Consider the following 18,483-nt stretch of genomic DNA (forward strand, 5'->3'; position numbering starts at 1 on the left):
GCAAGGCATAAAAAAGCAACATGTGTGCTCACCAAAGGCATTTGCCACTGTGGTTGAGGAAATTCAATGAAGAGTCCAAATTGAAGAGAGATTCTCTGTAAATGATGAGGTCTTCCCAATGCTCCTGCTTGAATTTTTCTCTGTGCTCATTTCCCCATTGATTTGATTTGGTGCAGCTGTGTAGAGCAGGCCTTTAAATCCCTGTGAGTGGGGGCTGTGGGGGTAGAGAATGAAATTTTTCAATAGGTTGTTTACATTGTGCTTTGAATTTGTTTTCATTACCATGAATTCAAAATCACAGCAGTTTTGGTATTTACAGCTAGGGTGAATGCACATGCTTTTTGAAAGTAATCCGTTTTACTAAGACTTAGTAGATTGTATGTTTGGCAGATAAAATTTGAAAGAAAATGCCACTCAAAAAGGTTAAAAGGGATGGGATCTGAGTAGGATTTTTCACCAAAAAACATTTTTGTGATTCATTTTTTAAAACTGTTTTCTTCTATTAAAAAAAAAATATATATATATAGATATATATATGGTTACCTTGTTATTGCTGTTTTGTTGTTATTGTTGTTGCTGCTGCTGCTTTTGTGGTGGTTCTGTTTCTATGGCAAATGTTATCCATTAAAGATCTCTTCCTCACAGTGGCATTTTTTTGATGTGGGAAACATGCAGCCTTGGAGTAATGAATAAAAAGTCAGCCTGAGTCAGGAAGAGTTGGATTCTGTCCCTCCTTCTAATACACATTACTTGTGTGATCCTCTATTACTTAATTTCTCAGTGCCCCAGACCAACTAACTAAGACTTTAAACTGAAGAATGATTGCACATCTGCACTGATAGAAGCAGGAATTATCTATTTCAGTGGTTTTCAGAAGTTCAGTCTGTGGACCCAGAAATCCTTTCAGGGGGTCCATTAGAGCCAAACTTTTTTCATAACAATACTAAAATGCTATTTGCTTATTAAAATACGCCCCCCTTTTCCAACTACATATCTGTGTGAGGCTAGATTTTATTCATATACTTCAACCAGAACAAGATATCACAACAGATTGAATGCAGAAGCAGATAGGAGAGTCCTGCTGTCTTCTATCAAACCATACGTTGAAAGGATTTGTAAAAATATGTAAGAAAATGTCATTCTTCTTGCTATTTTTTTTTTAATTTTGGAAAATTGTTTTTTTCATAAAAATATTTTGTGTTAATATTTTTAGGTTTATTCATACTTTAAATGAATTAATATTTTAAAAAGCAATTTTAATTTCTAACATGGTAAATCCAGATAGATATAAATGACAAACTAAAGCACAAGGTTGTTGTGAAAATAAAATAAGATCTTTGTAAAGAGTTTCACGAACCTTGGAGTGCTATATAAAAATTCTCTATTGTTGCTGCTGCTGCTGCTGCTGTTAAAAGCCTTTTGGTCTCCTCAGTTTTTAAGTCTGAGGTCCTAACACCCAAAAGTTTGAGAACAGCTGCCAATGAATTTTGCAGGCCTGGACAAAACAAAAACAATAAACCATCATGGATTAGAAAATAAATGAAAACCTTTCCGCACATTTTAACTTCATTCATGTTTAGGTTTTCTCTGTGTTTTCCTTGATGGTGCTTCAGATGTACACCAGATGGATGCTGGTCTCTCTTTACTAGGCCCCTTCCATGGGTCTGTATGCAACTTACATACAAGTGGAGCCCTTGGGACTCTTACTTCCACAACAAAAGCATAAGGGTCTTGAGTACAATGAGGATTCAAATGTTAATTACGGAAGACTGTAGGAAGGATATTCAAAACATTTAAAGTCTGGGACTTAAGAAGTTAGGAAAGTGGAAAGGGTCTAATGCTTTATCATTTTATTCCCAGAAGTAGGGAAGTAGAGGAGATCTAATGACTACTTGGAGACAGGGCGATGGTAATTAGATTTTCACTTAAATCTGACTCCATCAGAAATCAGGATTAACAGCACTAAAGTCACAACTAAAAAATGACTTGTACATGCTAAGTAACCATTAATGATTTTAAAGATTGAAATGACTTCAGTGACTGAAACATAAGGCTTTAAGTTAAACTTTTTGAAAATAACCTGGTTAAATAATCAGGTATATACCTATAAGTCTGAGGCTTTATAGGGAAGATGAAATTTTACTCTGAATATAAATATTATAAATGTTGAGTAATTTAGAATATGGGATTAGCATTGAGAACTGAATTTATTTTGTTTACTTACTATTACTTATTGTAATAATAATAAGTATTATTATTATTCATTTTTTCTTACTTATAAGGTCAAATTCCTTTTAGGGGTGGGGAACTTGCAGCCTCAAGGCCATATGTGGCCTTCCAGGTCCTTGGATGCAACTTTATGACTAAGTCTAAGTTTTGTGGAAGAAATCCTTTTATTAAGGGGATTTGTTCTGTAAAGTTTGGATTCAGTCAAAGGGCCACACTTGAGGACCTAGAAGGCCACTTGTGGCCTTGAGGCTGCTGGTTCCCCACCCCTGTTAGCCTTCTTTGGTTATACTCTCTAGTCCATTTTGCCAATTATCACATTTTGTGCCTTTTCTTCCAATTGCATCCCTATCCCTGACATGCTGTTCCCATTCCAGGTCATTAGACAATATTTTATTTTTACAAATATAGTTTAATGATACCATCTTTATGAAGCATTTCCTAATAATATTGCCTATGTATATAGTGCTTTAACACTTACAAAGCATTTTCCTTAGAATTCTTTGTGTTCTAAGTATTATCCCTATTTCATAGATGAGGAAACTGAGTCTCAGAGAGGTTAGATGACTTGCCCAGAGGAAGTATCTAAGAACAAGTATCTGAGAGAAGTTTGGAACCCAGGTTTTCCTGAATCCAAATCCTGCATTCTATCATACTTTAGCAGCAAGCACCCCAGCATCCCCAGGGTGGCTGCCAATACAGGTTCTTGGATCTGCTTTTCTAAAGGAAAGAAACTCAAAATGGGTTAACAAGCTTACTTTAAACAGTCAAACATATACTGTTTATCTAGTTCAGGGGAAAAAGGTCAGCACCCTGAACTTCAGAGTATACATACAGAATTATCAAGACAGAGAAACAGATCAAGCAGACAGTTTTCCAAACTGTCCAACCATTACATCCATACCAAATCACAGTTACCAGAGAGGGGAAACATTAACATCTGGGTTTTTCAAAGCTGGGGGACTCTCAACAAAGGCTTCCCAGAGTCTCATCTGATCAAATCACACAACACTTCTCAAAGTGAGCCCCAAAACAAAGCTACATGTCAGGGCTTATATAGCCTTCTCCTGGCTCAGAGAATGTAACAACCCTCTTGACCCACTGCCCAATTAAAAAGTATCTCCTGAGAAACAAGCCTCCTGCCACAGGCTCCAGGTACACTTAAACCTAGGGGCAGGGAAGATCTTGAAAATTTACATTCCCATTACACATAACCACACTGACTTATATGATTGAAAAAGATGCCTGCACCAGGTTCATCCGGCAGAAAATGTTTTCTTACAAAAAACCCACAGCAACAACAACAACAACAAAATGTCTTAATTCAAGGACCTTATATTACCCTGGGGAATATGACATAAATGTGTAAAGACAGGGCCTTTTAAGAAGGGGAAGAAGACCAAGATAGGGAATGGAGGAGGATCAGGGCATAGGACACTTGAGTGGAGGCTTGAAGAAAGAAAAGATTCTAAGTGGCTGATGTAGGAGAGAATGTATTCTAGTCATGGTAGATGATCTTTGCAAAGTCTCAGAGGTAAGAGAGGGACAGAGACATACACAAAGAGAGAGAGAGAGAGAGAGAGAGAGAGAGAGAGAGAGAGAGAGAGTAAAAGTGGTAAAAAAAAAAAACTAGATTGCACAGTAGATAAAGCATTAGACTTAGGAGTGAGGAAGGCCTGCTTCAGATACTTGCTATGTGACCTTGGGCCAGTCCCTTAAGTTCTCTCAGACTCAGTTTCCTCCTCCATAAAATGGGGATAATAGAGTAACACCTATTGTAGTGCTTAAAAGGAGTGAGACAAAAGACCCCTGAGAGTAAAATTTGGAAGTGGATTTTATTTTCCATGGGACTGTTCAGGGTCAGGCCCAAATCAAACAGAGTCTGCACGGACAATGTGTTGGCTTTTAAAGGGATACCACGGGGGCAAAGTTTAGGTATTACGCAAGCAGAAACTTGCAGAGGCCAAGAACAGTGATCTGTTTGTACCCACCTCGAAATTCCCGCTGGCACCAAGTCTCCCTGACCCAGAAGCCTGTCTACCCCCACAGAGGCAGTTCGACTGGGCAAAGGGAGATCTACTGCGATAGGGCGGTACTGACCTGGCAGTCCACCTACCTCCCTGAGGGAGGGCAGAGGTGGGGGAATGGGAAAATCAGGCAGCCAGGCACAGCACTATCTTGAAGGGTTGTTGTAAGGATCAAATGAAATAACATAAAGTGCTTTGCAAACCTGAAAGTAATATGTAAATGTTAGCTATTACCATTTAATGTTGATAGTATTATTAATTGGAAGATCTAGATATGTTCAAGACAGTGACCTAATGATTGTTAATAGAGATTTTTAGTACTTATTCTATAACTTAGAGTCCTGAGTTGACTGAGGCTCCAGAGAGCTTAAGCCAGTAACTGTCCTTGGTCACTCCACCAATAAGTATCAGAAACATGATTCGAATTCCAGTTTTGCTGACCCAATTCCAGGGAAGTTCTTCTAATCATAGACTTTTAAAGCTGGGGGGACAATATCTTACATTGCTTTTTTTTTTTTCTTTTTGGAGGGCAATTGGGGTTAAGTGACTTGCCCAAGGTCACAGGGCTAGTTTTTGTGTTAAGTGTCTGAGGCCAGATTTGAACTCAGGTCCTCCTGACTCCAGGGCTGGTGCTCTTTTCACTGTGCCACCTAGCCATCCCTTACATTGCTTTTTGCCAATGCCCATTTTAGGTCAGATCACATTTGTCTGTTTAATTTTATTGATACTGTACCCCAAACTATCACTAAAATCAATGCTTTGATGTCTACATAGATAAAATGTATTTAGTGATATTATGGACTAAATTCACATTGGTTTTGTATTTGGGTATCTATGGGTTAGCAACAACAAGAAGTATTTATTAAGCACTTACTATGTATCCAGGCTTTGTGCTAAGTGCTAGAGATAGAAAGCAAAATCTGTAACAGTCCCTGCCTGCAACAAAGAACTTACATTCTTTTTTTTTCTTTTCTTTCTTTCTTTTTTTTTTTTTTTTTTTTGCTTTTTGGAGTAGGGAAAGTAGGGCAATTGGGCTTAAGTGAGTTGCTCAAGGTCACATGGCTACTTTTTGTATTGTGTCTGAGGGTGGATTTAGACTCAGGTCCTCCTGACTCCAGTGCTGGTGCTCTATTCACTGCAGCCACCTAGCCACCCCCAAAAACTTACATTACATTAGAATGGGGGAGACAACTTGTGCATAAATTGGCACCTACCAGATAAATAATAGTAGCCTTCCAGGGGAACTAGCACCTAAGGGGTGAGGTCTGCCCTCCTAGAGGAGGTTAGATTTAAAGGGCACCAATGTTTCTTGTTGTTCAGTCATATCTGATCCCATTTGGGGTTTTCTTGGCAAAGATCCTGGGGTGATTTGTCATTTCTCCAGATCATTTTACAAATAAGGAAACTGAGGCAAACAGAGTTAAGTGACTTGCCCAGGGTTTCACAGTTAGTGTCTGAGGCTGGATTTGAACTCATGTGTTCCTGATTCTAAACCCAGTGCCCTTTCTACTATACCACCTAACTGCTCAGTGATTCTTAGTAGTCAGAGAGTAGGTGGGAGAGTAGCCATGGGGGTCAGCCATTTGAAATGAGCAAAGACTGAACATGGAGGGATGTTAGAGAAAGATTTGGCCACTAAGGGAATATATGGCTTGAGCTAGGTACAGGAGATACAAAAACAAACTTGTTAGTAACAGTTCCTTTCCTGTGCTTTGGTGGTTTGTTTTATGCTCACATTACTACTGATAAAGTTTTCAAATGGAATTATTAAGTTTGCCTGATAGGCATTTTTTTGGGATGAGAGTCATTTTAAACAGTTGGGGGAACATAGCAGTGTGTTCATCTGGTTTCATTGTTTAAAATAGCCTTTTATGGAAGAGCTAACAGAGTGATTATCTGTGCCTGGAAAACTAAGGAAGAGCAGCTAGATAACCCATATCAAATTCAAGAATCATTGTTAGAGTTTGCATTCTAATGTTTTAAAAGGCTTAATGATTTAGGAGAGAAAGAAACATTTGGTTGATTTCAAGTGCCCCTAATCACAAACTCTTAGCACAGTGTCTTTCGTCATGCTATAAACTAACTTGTATTTGCTTATTTTATATATGTTTGTGTTTATTAATTTCCTATTTATGCTATATATTTGCATTTTGCACTTATATCTCCATCCTCTTAGTGCCTAGAATACAGTAGGCACTTAATAAATACTTCAAGATTGATAGTTTGAGGGGCAATGTAGTATAATGGAAAAACATTGGATTGGAAGTGAGATGACCTTCGAAGTGATGAGACCCAGTTCTTTCTCTAACTGTATGATTGATATGACCTTGGACAAGTCACTTAACTCTCTTATTTCTATTCCTTCCAGTTGAATAAGCTCAAAGATTCTAGTAGATGCATAAGTGAGAGACTACATGGTATAACAGAGGGATAATACTCGATATGGAATTAGAAGACCTGGGTTTGAATTTGGGCTTATAAATAAGGAAATTGAGATTTAAAGAAATTAAGTAATTTGCCCAAATTTTCTGAAGCCTATTAAGTGGTAGAGACAGGATGAGAACCCCACATCTTCTTACTCCTAGAATTCTTTTTGTTGTGTCATGTAAAAGGTTTTAAATGGGAGAATGACAAAAAAAAATCTGTACCCTTAGGGAAGTTGATTTGATATTATGGTGCCTTATCCCAATATTATTCTAACTTTAAGTCCCATGGTTTTGATCAGTGGCCCCCCACCCCCCACAAACACACACACATTTTTCATTGCCACTACGGTTTGATTCCTTCCCTCTTTATACCCAGTTTCTGTGGAAATTGGTCTCCACTTTTCCATGATTCTGCTTCCTAAGGTCAACATAAGACCCATTTTAATTTTTATTGCTTTTATCTTCTATGTTGTGTCTTTTCACTAAAAAGGTTTGAAGTAGCAAAAAGGGAAAAGTTACATACTCGTGAAAGTTTTGTGAGTTAACCTTATTCTTGACAGTTAACCTTGTTTGCATAATGTATTCCTGAGCTGTGTCTACTCACAATGTAGGGTCTCACATCTCTCACCTTCCTGCTGAGTTTGCTTACTCCAACTTGGCCTAACACTGCCAAGTCTAGGTTCCCAAAGAAGGACAACCATCATGTGTTACACTCAAACTTTCTTAGAATTCTGGGAGGTGACCCTATTGTGAGGGGATATACTCTTCCTACTCACCACTTTAGTTCTCAGGCCCCTACCTCTGCACTTCTATGTACACAAACCCAGTCACTAGAAATGATGACACATTTATATCTTAAAACATAATCATTTACTTGACCATCAAATGTAAGCAATAATTATCGTAACCTTATAAGTATTCATGTATTAACACAAATGCAACACATAAAACTGGGTCATACTCCCATCAATGTATTTAGTTAGCATCTGTTAGGAAGAGTGGGAATACAAAGAATAATTTACCCAAAGTCACCTAGGTACTAAGTAGCAGAGATCTTCATTCCAATCCAGGGTTTTGCCAAACTAGGTCTTACTGCTGAATTATATGTAATGTTGCACACAGGTCCAAGGTCCAAAGAACATCAAACAGACCGAAACTAAATATTAATAAAATTATTTTATTTACTATTTTTGGTATGAATTTTTTTTTTACATAGCAGAATTTTGTTTATGATTTTGGAGCCAATTAGATAGCAGTGGACAAAAAATAAGTAGCATTAATAAATATATGTGTGACCAAAATCAATTTTAAAGCTTCCTTTAGGTAACCATAGGGCATTGGGTCATCTTGGATGTCTACTCATGCCATTAAGCCCCTGTAAGTAGCACCACTCATATCTTGTTATCCATGAATCCTACTTCAAACTCACATTGCCTTCTTCATGTTTCTTTAAGTGCTGAGGGTTCTGACTCCTGGAAGTGTTTACCCTAGGGGGTGAGCTAGTACTAATGCTTGATACTTATGTGCAGGCAGATTTTAACTCAAAATAAAAGAAGAAACCTGATAATAATTGGAGCTGTCCAAAACCAGAATTGACTATCTTGAATGGGCAGTGAGTTTCCTAGAGGCTAGATGATCAATTGTTAGGGATGTGGTAGACGGGATTTATGACTGGTAAAGGGTTTGGACAAAAGTACTTCTGAGATATTTTCTAGCTCTAAAATTCCTTGGATCTTTAAGTCCTATAATCCATTCTTCTTTGTTCAGGTCTGTTTGCCAAAGTAAATGTAAATCCATTAGCCAGTTGTTACAGATGTTTAAGAAAAATGTTTTGTTGTTTGTTTTTTGCCTCTTGTTCAGCTAGTATTTAGATCTATTTCTTCAGTAGAGCTGAGGAGTTGATGGTAGCTGCCCACACTTATTTTATCTTTTAACAGCCTGGGACCCCTGTTTTTCACTTGAGGATACACTGAGCTCTTATCTTTTGTTTTTTTCAAATGCATGTTCCCTGTTGAAGTTCCCATAAAAATTGCTATTTCAAGCAAGCCTGTATCTCCTGGGTTATTGTGTTCACTGAGGTGATAGGTCCCAAATCTAATAAAAGACCTACTCATTTCCTACAATTCATTTGGGATTGTTTAAATGGTTTCTGCTCTCCTCTTCCCTTCCTTTCATCTATGTGAATTTTTCCTTTAGAAACCTTTTCTTTGAAGGTATACAAAACAACAACACTTTACACATACAGATGTTAATAACAGACCTTTGGTGCTAACAGTGAGAGCAGGATTAGGGCACCACCAGTGGTTTGAAAGAGGGAAAGAGACTGGAGGAAGTTAAGAAGCTATTACAGGGTTCCTGGTACAAAAATAATGAGTACTTTGTACCAGGACTGTAGAGACAGGAATAGAGAGGGAAGGGTAGATATGCATAATATGTCAAAGGAAGAATCCATAGGACTTGGCACCTGATTAGATAAAGGAGATGAAGAAGAGGGAGGAGTTCAAGATGACTAAAGTATCAAACTTGGGTAACTGAGAGAATTGTGGTTTTGTGGACAGAAATAGAGATATTAGGATGCCTAGAAATGCAGGATGCCGCACAGGTGTAACTGTTCAATGTTCTTCAAGAGCAAAGGTTCTTAACTTTTTTGTGTGTCTTATTGACCTCTTTGGCAATGCGGTGAATCCTCGTCACCGCTACATAATGGTGCCATGCCATAAACAAAAGAAATGCTCAATTGTAGTTAGAAGTTAATGAAAATACAGATGCATTTTTCAACCTAGTTTACAGATCTGTTCAAATCCATGGGTTTGAGGACCTCAGATTAATAGCCCATGCTCTAGAGGTTATGCTCTACCTAAGAAAATAAGAATTTTCTGATAGCTTATAGCACTTAACAAAGGTTAGGTATATCTCTCCACGAATAAAAAGCTGAGATGTTTGAGGGACATGGTCTGGAAGCACTTCCCATCTTTAAGTACTCCAAGTTATGATTGTTCTCTGGACATTTTTCTACTCCATGATAATTGGCCTGTTCTGACTGATATAGGTGCTTTATTAATTTTTTTCACAATACTGTTGACTTACCTGTCAATATCCATTTCTCAAGCCTCTTTGTTTATGGAAGAAATGCTAAATATATTTACCAAGGATTGAATTTGCAAACTTCAAAAATTTTCTTTTTAAGTAACATCTGTCAGCATTTGCAATAGGACTAGTAAGAGGGTCTTCCTTATGAACTGTTATTGTTCTTCAGTAAAGCAGGCTAATTAAAATGTTTTAGTAAAATTCCACACTTGTATCTGGTTAGGGAAGTATTTTCCATTATTAATGTTATTAGTTATTGTTTTAAAAGCATGCCTGTTTAGTTTTATCATTCTTTTGTAATCTGCAGGGTGATTTTATTGGGTTTATTAGTAAAAATTAGTCAGTCATTAAAAACACTTATTAAGTACCCATAATGTGCCAGGAATGTGCTAAGCTTTGAAGATATAAATGCAAAAATGTCAATTGCTACCCTCAAAGAGCTTACAATAAATCAAGAAATTTGAGCTTGAAGATCAGAATGTAAGATTTTCTTTGAGACATCAATTGACAGATGGTAGATATTGGCTTTGGTCTTTTTTTTACTTTTTTTTTTAGCTGAATAAAATTTGTTTTTATTTTTCTCTCCATTTTAATGCAGATTCCAACACAATTATGGCCGAGTACAGCCACATGCAAAACCAGCTGGATTTACAAAATGGTAGCTTAGAAGAAAGTTTTGTGGCGAATTCCCTTGAAAACAATTTCCAAGGCATAATGGATAACTTAAACCAGAAGAAATACACTTCTAGCCTAAGATTTAAAACTAATGGAGACTACTCTGGTTCTTACTTAACTCTTTCACAACCAATGTCTGCCAAGAGAAGTCCATCTCCTCTAGGGTCTGGTATTAGAAACACATCCTTTGCCAAAATCCAGGGAAGTAAACAGTTCTCTTGTGATGTCACTGACAAAAACATTTCCACCAAACCTCCCACTCCTTTTTTAGGTACTACACCCTCCCTTAGTGGATATCCCCTTGGGATGGCAGACTTTGATCACTGTGCTGGCTGGGAGGATGAAAGATCCTTGAAACTTGCTGATAAACTTCCTTATTCCAAGTACAGCTCAAAGAATAAGTCACATGAAAATGTCTACTTTCTTGGGGGTCTAGAAGGCCGAAAGGGATCAGGCTCCCTCTTGACTATGTGGAATGGAAACTCCATTAATGATGTTGGAATTTCACCTCTCCGGAAGTCTGGAGCAACAAGCATGCCCTCTAGCCCAAAGCAAGCCAGGAAGATGAACATTCAGGACAGTCTGACTCTTCAGCCCAAAATGGCAAGACAAAAAGAGATGACAGCTGAGAACACTGGTTCAAAAACCAGGAAATATTCAGGAAGCTCCCTAAGTCAAATGGGGGCATATAGCCGTTCACTGCCCAGGTTGTACAAAGCTGCTGAGAACCAGCCAATGCCACTCAGCTTGCCCCCAAGAAACTCTCTAGGTAATTCCAAAAGAAAGAAACTTGGGGAAAAGGATCTACCTCAGAGCATAACAGATGCTGACAACTACCTTAATTTTTCTTCCTTAAGCTCAGGGGCTTTGCCATATAAGAACTTTTCTTCAGACAGCAATCCGTATGTCAGTTCGACTCTCAGCATTCCCTCAAGCCCCCGAGTGGCTAGGAAAATGCTGTTGACTTCCACCTCTTCCTGTGCATCAGACGATTTTGACAGAATGCTATTCTCAGGAACAAGCCCTACCAATTCATATTCTCTTGGAGAGTTCAATAGATTATTGGCTGGCAGAAGGGACTTTTCTCGTAGCTCCATGGAGTTCGATGACACTGACTTGGAGAGCCTCAGACAGACTTCTGGTACTCCCCAGCCAGTCCTTAGAGAAAGGAAAAGCAGCATTAGCTCCATTTCAGGAAGAGAAGATCTGATGGATTATCACCGGAGGCAAAGAGAAGAAAGGCTAAGGGAACAGGAGATGGAGCGATTGGTAACTTTCTTCTTCTCACTCCTATCCCCTATTTTAACTACTTACCAAAGCAGCCCTCTGTGCTGTGCTGGGGTTGAATAGCCTTGGAGGTGGGGTCAGAAAAATATGTAGAAGTCTAGAATTTCCATCAGCTTTGTTTGTGCTCACAACTGCTGTCCTTATTGATTTCCTAGGTGTTCCTAATGTTCCCTATTATATTAGATTTTGTCATAATAGGTAATATGACATAATGGATAAAGTGCCGAGAGTTGAGTCAGGAAGACAGGTTCAAATAATTGTTTGCTGAGAGACCCAAGTCATCTAACTTCTCTGTGCCTCAGTTTCCTCATCTGTAAAAATGAAATGACTGAAGAACAACAACAACAAAAATCAATCAATTAATCAACAAACACTTATGAAACATCACATGCCAGGCACCACACCTGGTGCTAAGGATCCAAAGACAAAGAACATAACGATCTTTACTCAAGGAGCTTATTAGGGGAGACAACGCACACTATGCCAATACATATAGATTATATGCAAAATAAATACAGAGCTATGTGGGAGAGAAGGTATTAGTATTTGGGAAGAATAGGAAAGGACTTGTGTAGAAAATGGCATTTAAGGAAGAGAAGAATTCTGTGAGGCAGAGGTGAAAAGGAAGTACATTATAGGCGTGGGGGGTGCCATTGTAAAGGCACAGAAATGGAAGATGGAGTGCCCTGTATGAAAAAAAGAGAGAAGGCCAATCTGAATGTTGTTGTTCAGTCATTTCAGTCATGTCTGACTCTTCGTGACCGTTTTTGGGGTTTTCTTAGCAAAGATACTGGAGTGGTTTGCTTTTTCCTTCTCCAGATCATTTTATAGCTGAGAAAACTAAGGCAAAAAGGGTTAAGTGACTTGCCCAGGGTCACACAGCTAGGAAGTGTCTGAGCCCAGATTTGAACTAAGGAAGATGAGTCTTCCTGACTCCAGGCCTTGCCCTCTTTCTACTGTACCACTTAGCAACATTACCTTCTGGAGTATAGAAAGCAGAGTAACATATTACGAGGATGGAAAGATAGGTTGTGGACAAGCAGAGAAGGGGCTTTTAAAAAGCTAAACAGAAGAGATTGCATTTTATTCTAGAAGCAGTAAGGAGCCCCTGAAGCTTATTAAGTAGGAAAATAACATGATCAGATCTGTAATTGAGGAAAATCACCTTGAAAGCTGTATGGAGGGAGGCTTGGAGTGGGGAAAGACTCAGTAGAGAGATGAATTAAGAGGCCATTGTTACAATTGAGTCAAGATGTAATGAGGTCCTACAGCAGGGTGGTTTAGATAGTAAGTACCTCACATTAGGGACTTCTCTCAAAACTCCAGGGAGGCAGCCTTAGCCAGTACTCATGCACTTCATAAAACTGTCCTTTGAGAAGGAAAACAGCATTAGCAACATTCCAGGAGGAAAAGACCCACTGGATTATCCCCAAAGGCAAAAGAGAGACTTGAGGATCAAGTGAACTAATGCATGGGAGGTGCCCTGCAAGCATTAAAGTGCTATATAAACTTAGGTGATAATTATTATTCTAGCCAATTCTATTATTTTTCAAGTACCTGTTATGTGTTCAGTAAATGTTGTCTTTAAGAAAGGTAAGTATACCCTCCATAGCTAGAAAGGCATTGGTACTGATGTCTACAGACTGGAATCCCAGCTCTGAGCCATAGTGTGTATTAGGCAAATCACATAACATCTCTGGGCTTCTAGGAGGGGGTCATCTTCAGTTGTCCTTATCCATATCTGGCCACTGGACCCAGATGACTCTGGAGGAGAACGTGAGCCTGGTGACTGTGTAAGCCTCCCTCACTTAAATCCAATTCACATGCAAGTCATGGCATCACCTTCCTGTCATCTTGGTCCTCTCGGAGAATGAAGGACAAGCACCAGCAACAATTAAAATCTAAGAGCCGGACAAGGCAGCCTTTGAGGCTCTTTTAAGCTCTAAATTGATGATGAAAATACTTGAGGCAAGCATTTGCAATTCCCCAAAAGGTAACAGGAAAAAGGCAATTCTCAATGGATTTCTTTTAGGTCCCTTTTGCATTCTTGCAAATGCTTTTTGTTTTCTTTTCTCTTCCCATTTTCAGGCTGTGTGCTATCACTCTCACTACCATCCATGTCCTTGCTTATAGCTCCTCCTCCCTCCCCCATGTGTTCCTGTTTCCTTAAGTTAGCTGTTTCTAGTCTTCTGTGAGATTGGAAAAGAAGATAAAAAAAAGTTTGTTAGCAGTCGAGCTAAGAGCTTGCCAAATATCTCATTTGAGATAACCTGGGAGGTAGGTGCTATTATTTTCCCCGTTTTACAGTTAAGGAAACTGAGACAAGTCAAGTCACTTGCCCAAGGACCACATAGCTAGAAAGTATCAGATTTGAATTCTAGTCTTCCTGCCTGTAGGCCCAGCACCTAGTAACCCCTTGATTAGCACATACCAAGTGCTATAAAAATGTTTTTGTTGTTGTTATGGAAAAATCTGTAGGTTTCTACAAATTACTCTAGAGATCCAAAATTTTATTTTGGGCTGACTGCATTCATCTGTGGTAGCTCAATAAATAACTTTGTAAGGACCAAGGGCTACTTAGGGTCACATTTAATAAAGATTTTGCTATATAATTCAAGAGCACTGGGCTTGGAATCAGGAAGACTCATCTTCATGAGTTCAAATCCAATTTCAAAACAGTAACTAGCAGTGTAACCCTGGACAAGTCACTTAACCCTGTTAAACCTCAGTTTTCTTCACCTGTAAAATGAGCTAGAGAAGGAAATGGAAAACCACTCCAATATCTCTGCCAAGGAGACCCCAAATGGGGTCACAAAGAGTCAGACATGACTAAAAAATGACTAAACAACAAAAATATAGAACTTAATTTGGGAGATGGACAGGAGAAAGGAATAAGCATTTATATAGTACTTGCTATCTAAGAGCACTATGCTAAGAGCTTTACAAATATCATCTCATTTGATCTTCACAACGGCCCTTTGAAGTAGGTGCTGTTATGATATCCATTTTACAGATGAGGAAACTGAGGCAAACAAAGGTTAAGTGACTTGCCCAGGGTCACACAGCTAGTGAGTTTCTAAGGCTGGATTTGAACTCAGGTCTATACTGACTCCAGATTCAACACTAGCCACTGTGCCTTCTCTTGGCCAACTGGGGAAGAGTATAAATTAACACTAGATCTCACCAATCTCCACCTTTGTTTTTTTTTTTGTTTTTGTTTTTGTTATTTTAATTCTTTTTAGGTTTCCATTAAGCATTGTTTGAAGGTTACATTACTATGTTATAACAATTCTGTAGTTTCAGTACAGACACACTGCTGTTGATTATCATGCCTTCATTCCAAGAAAACATGGTGTTCATGAGCTAGTTGCAGAGGGAGTCAATATCATAGGAACTGACCTAAGCAGACACAGGCAGTGGGTCAGAGGGTGTAGATAGAGTAGGGAGCAGAAGCTTGTTAGGAAACTCGTGGGTGTAGTGACATTGTCATCATCTTAGGCTTTCATAGACCCATCATTTCATAAGTGTGGGTACCTCTATCCATATAGCTCATGAAGTTAGGATAGTTCAGCATAATTCACCTTTATTGTTACAGCACTGGGACTGGCTGATATCCCTACAATGTCTTTTGGTGTTGGGGGAAGTGTAGGAGGGGCAGGAGATGAGAGAGACATTCTTCTTTGTTGTTGCTTAGGATTAGAGTAAATCTTCTCTTATGGAAGGGAAACTCCCTTCACGTATGAAAGTGTTCATAAACGAGGGAAATTATGCTGTCTTCCAGATCTGATCCAAAGGAATTTCCTCTTCTTTAATGCAGCCTTCCTCTTACTGCATCCTGAGTAGAAGTGTTTTTGAAAGTCTTAGGATAGATTTAGAGCTGGCCACCAAGTCCAATCCTCTCATTTCACATATGAGAAAACTGACACTCATTGGAGTTAAATGACTTGCCCAGGATCACATGACTAGTAAGAGCCTGAGGCAGGATTCAAACTAAGGTCTTCCCAACTCATAGTTCATAATTATACCAAGATGATCAAAATATTTGTAAGTATGATATTCTTAACCTGGGATCCATGAACTTTCTAAAAAATATATTTTGAAAACTGTATTTCAATATAATTGGTTTCTTTTGTAATCTTATTTTATTTTATGCATTTGAAAGCATTATTTTGAGGCCCTAGCCTCCAAATAGGCCCTACCTCCAAAGGGGTCCATGACACTAAAAACTTAAAAACTCCTAAACTGGTAGGACTCAAGCCAAATGGTCTTCTAATTAATGTGAATGATATCAAAATAGACAGTTTAGGTCAAAGAACTTGGGCCTTTTAAGGTCTTATATAAATTTGACCTAAAGGTAAAGATGAATTGTTTCTGTAGCACCTCCTTACCTATCAGGTAAGCTAGGTGGCATAAGGCCTAGTATGTCGGACTTGGAGTTAAAAAGATCTGAACTATTTTTGCCTTACATGCTTCCTAACTAGGAGACCCTGGGCAACTTTTCTCAGCCCCAGTTTCCTCATCTGTAAAATAAGAATAATAATATCATCTACCCCACAAGGTTGCCACAAGGGTTAAATGAAATAACCTATTAGGTGCCTTGTGAACCTTAAAGCACTATAGAAATGCTGACAATTATTATTATTATCATTACTAGCCTAAAAAAAGTTCTGATTCTCCCTTGCCTGCCCACATCTCTCCATTCCATGCTCACTACTTATGGTAAATGTATCCTGATTTAGGGGCACTGGAGGATGTTCCATGGTGTTGAATAAAATTTTGCAAATTTAAATAATCACAAATGTACAAAGACAGAAAGCTATCCATGCAATCAGTTAGCAGACAGAACCCACAAGGCAACGACTGTCTTTGCACTTTCTAAACAGCACTTAGCTGGCATATTTGCAGACCTTCAGTAAATACTGAAGCATTTAATCATTAGCAGAGTAGGATTGCCAGCTGTCCCCAGCTGACCAGGAACAAAAGCAGAGATTTCATTTCATTTATTTATTTAATTTTTAGTATGGTTGGGTGGATTGGAAGGGAAGGCGATTTGGAAGACTCGATCTCCTTTTTCTTTAGCCTTGTGTTTTAGAATCTCAAACTCATGTCATGAAAGTAATCCTATATAGCATTATTTGAAGGGCCAGTATCTTTAATTAATACTTGGCAGCAAACTCTGGGCTGCTGGTCTGTGATGGCAGTACAAGCTGCTGCCTCTTGATGGTGCCACAATTTTACAAATTGTCACTTTGAGGGGAGTATGCCCTGAAATCCAAGCACTGCAGATTAGTTGTTCTGTTGAATTCTGGCAAGGGATTCAGAGGGTGACCTTATTAGAACCCGTTACTTCAATCATGGGAGATATCTTATTTATATTTTTAAAGGTTGAGTGAGTTAAATACTATGAAAAGTGTTTGATGCTTAAGTTCCCTTACAAGTATACTTCAGTGCTTCAGGAATCCATGATTCCTTCAAGGTAGGTACTTAACCAGATCTCATCTTCAATCTTTAAAAGTTTCTATTGCCAGAAAATCTAATACTCAATGGCAACCTGGGTATGAATCACTCTGCACTTGAAAAAAAGAAATACATTATGTCTTAAGATCCATAATAGAAAACTTTCCAGCTTGGCAGGATCTACAAAAGTTGACCTTCTGCCGAAATAACCTTCATGATCCCAGGTTCACATCCAGGTCAGGGAGAGGTATCAGAGGAAGAATTTAGTGTGGAATACTTTACTAGTTAAACTTAAAAGTAATGAGTAGTACTCAATGTGGAGTTAGAGAACCTGAGTTCAAATCCATTCTCTACCACTTAGTACTAGTGTAATCTTGACAAGTCACTTAACCTTTCTTGGCCTCAGTTTCCTAATCTGTAGAATGAGGGGATTAGTGTCATAAAGTCTCTTCTAGTTCTATGTCTATGAACCCATGAATATGAATACCTTGTTATATAGATAGATGGATAGATAGATAGACAGACAGACAGAACAAAAGATAGATAGATAGATAGGCCTATAGAAAAATGAGATGAAAGCTTACAAGGGGAAGGAAATCACTTATTCTTCATGCTATTGGTCAGTCCAATGTTTTTAAAATTACTTTCCTCATAAATTAATATATTTATCATATTAGTCAACTGTGTGACCAACTAACAGACTTACAGATTTAAGTGACTTTGGTGAATGGTTCTCAACTTTTCAGATTGTATTCTTTTTGTTTCAAGAAAAATTTAAAGGAATCCTCTCTATAGGGACTAATTTTATCAGACTTGTGTTATTTATTTAAAGAACTTAAAAATTGATGGGAATCTGATGAACTAATAATTGGATTGAGGAGAGTACTCTCTTTGTGAGGCAGCATTCTTTTAAAGAAATTGACTTTGGAAACTTAACGATTCACTCTAATAATGAGTTAGGACCTGGAGATTTTTTAAAAAGGCAGGATTGACTAGCAACTGAATGTTATGGAACAAGAACCCAGGCAAATAGCACCTTTCACTGTGACCTTTTATAGTCTAGTTCAGTTAAATTCTAGCCCAAAGTACTCCACAAATCTTGACTTAGATGCTGAGGTCCTATAATGTTAATGGGATATAAGATCTTTCCTGCCCATTAATAGGCCTCAGGTGGAGCCCATTAAAGGAAGCTTGCTTAGGGGAGGCTTTCATACCTTTTGTTAATTTCTAACTAGGCAGAGTCAGGAGGATTGTTTTGCTCTAAAAAGGTATATATACTCTGAAGTTAGCATTTTACT

At 38.3% G+C, this 18,483-nt stretch overlaps 1 protein-coding gene across 4 annotated transcripts in view; it reads left to right on the forward strand.

Annotated features, from left to right (window-relative positions):
• Positions 1-18,483, forward strand: part of PHLDB2 (pleckstrin homology like domain family B member 2) — a 155,581-nt gene that overhangs the window by 20,657 nt on the left and 116,441 nt on the right. For all 4 annotated transcript variants that reach the window (XM_069069826.1, XM_069069827.1, XM_069069825.1 and 1 more), the window contains one exon: positions 10,365-11,710. In XM_069069826.1, the coding sequence (XP_068925927.1) occupies positions 10,379-11,710 (1,332 nt within the window). In that variant the 5' untranslated portion in view covers positions 10,365-10,378. The remainder of the gene's footprint in view (positions 1-10,364; positions 11,711-18,483) is intronic.

Source organism: Petaurus breviceps, unplaced genomic scaffold (genome assembly GCF_028583685.1).
Source record: "Petaurus breviceps papuanus isolate PSGF00001 unplaced genomic scaffold, PetGlider_PUasm1.0 90792, whole genome shotgun sequence".
Classification (NCBI taxonomy): Eukaryota; Metazoa; Chordata; class Mammalia; order Diprotodontia; family Petauridae; genus Petaurus; species Petaurus breviceps.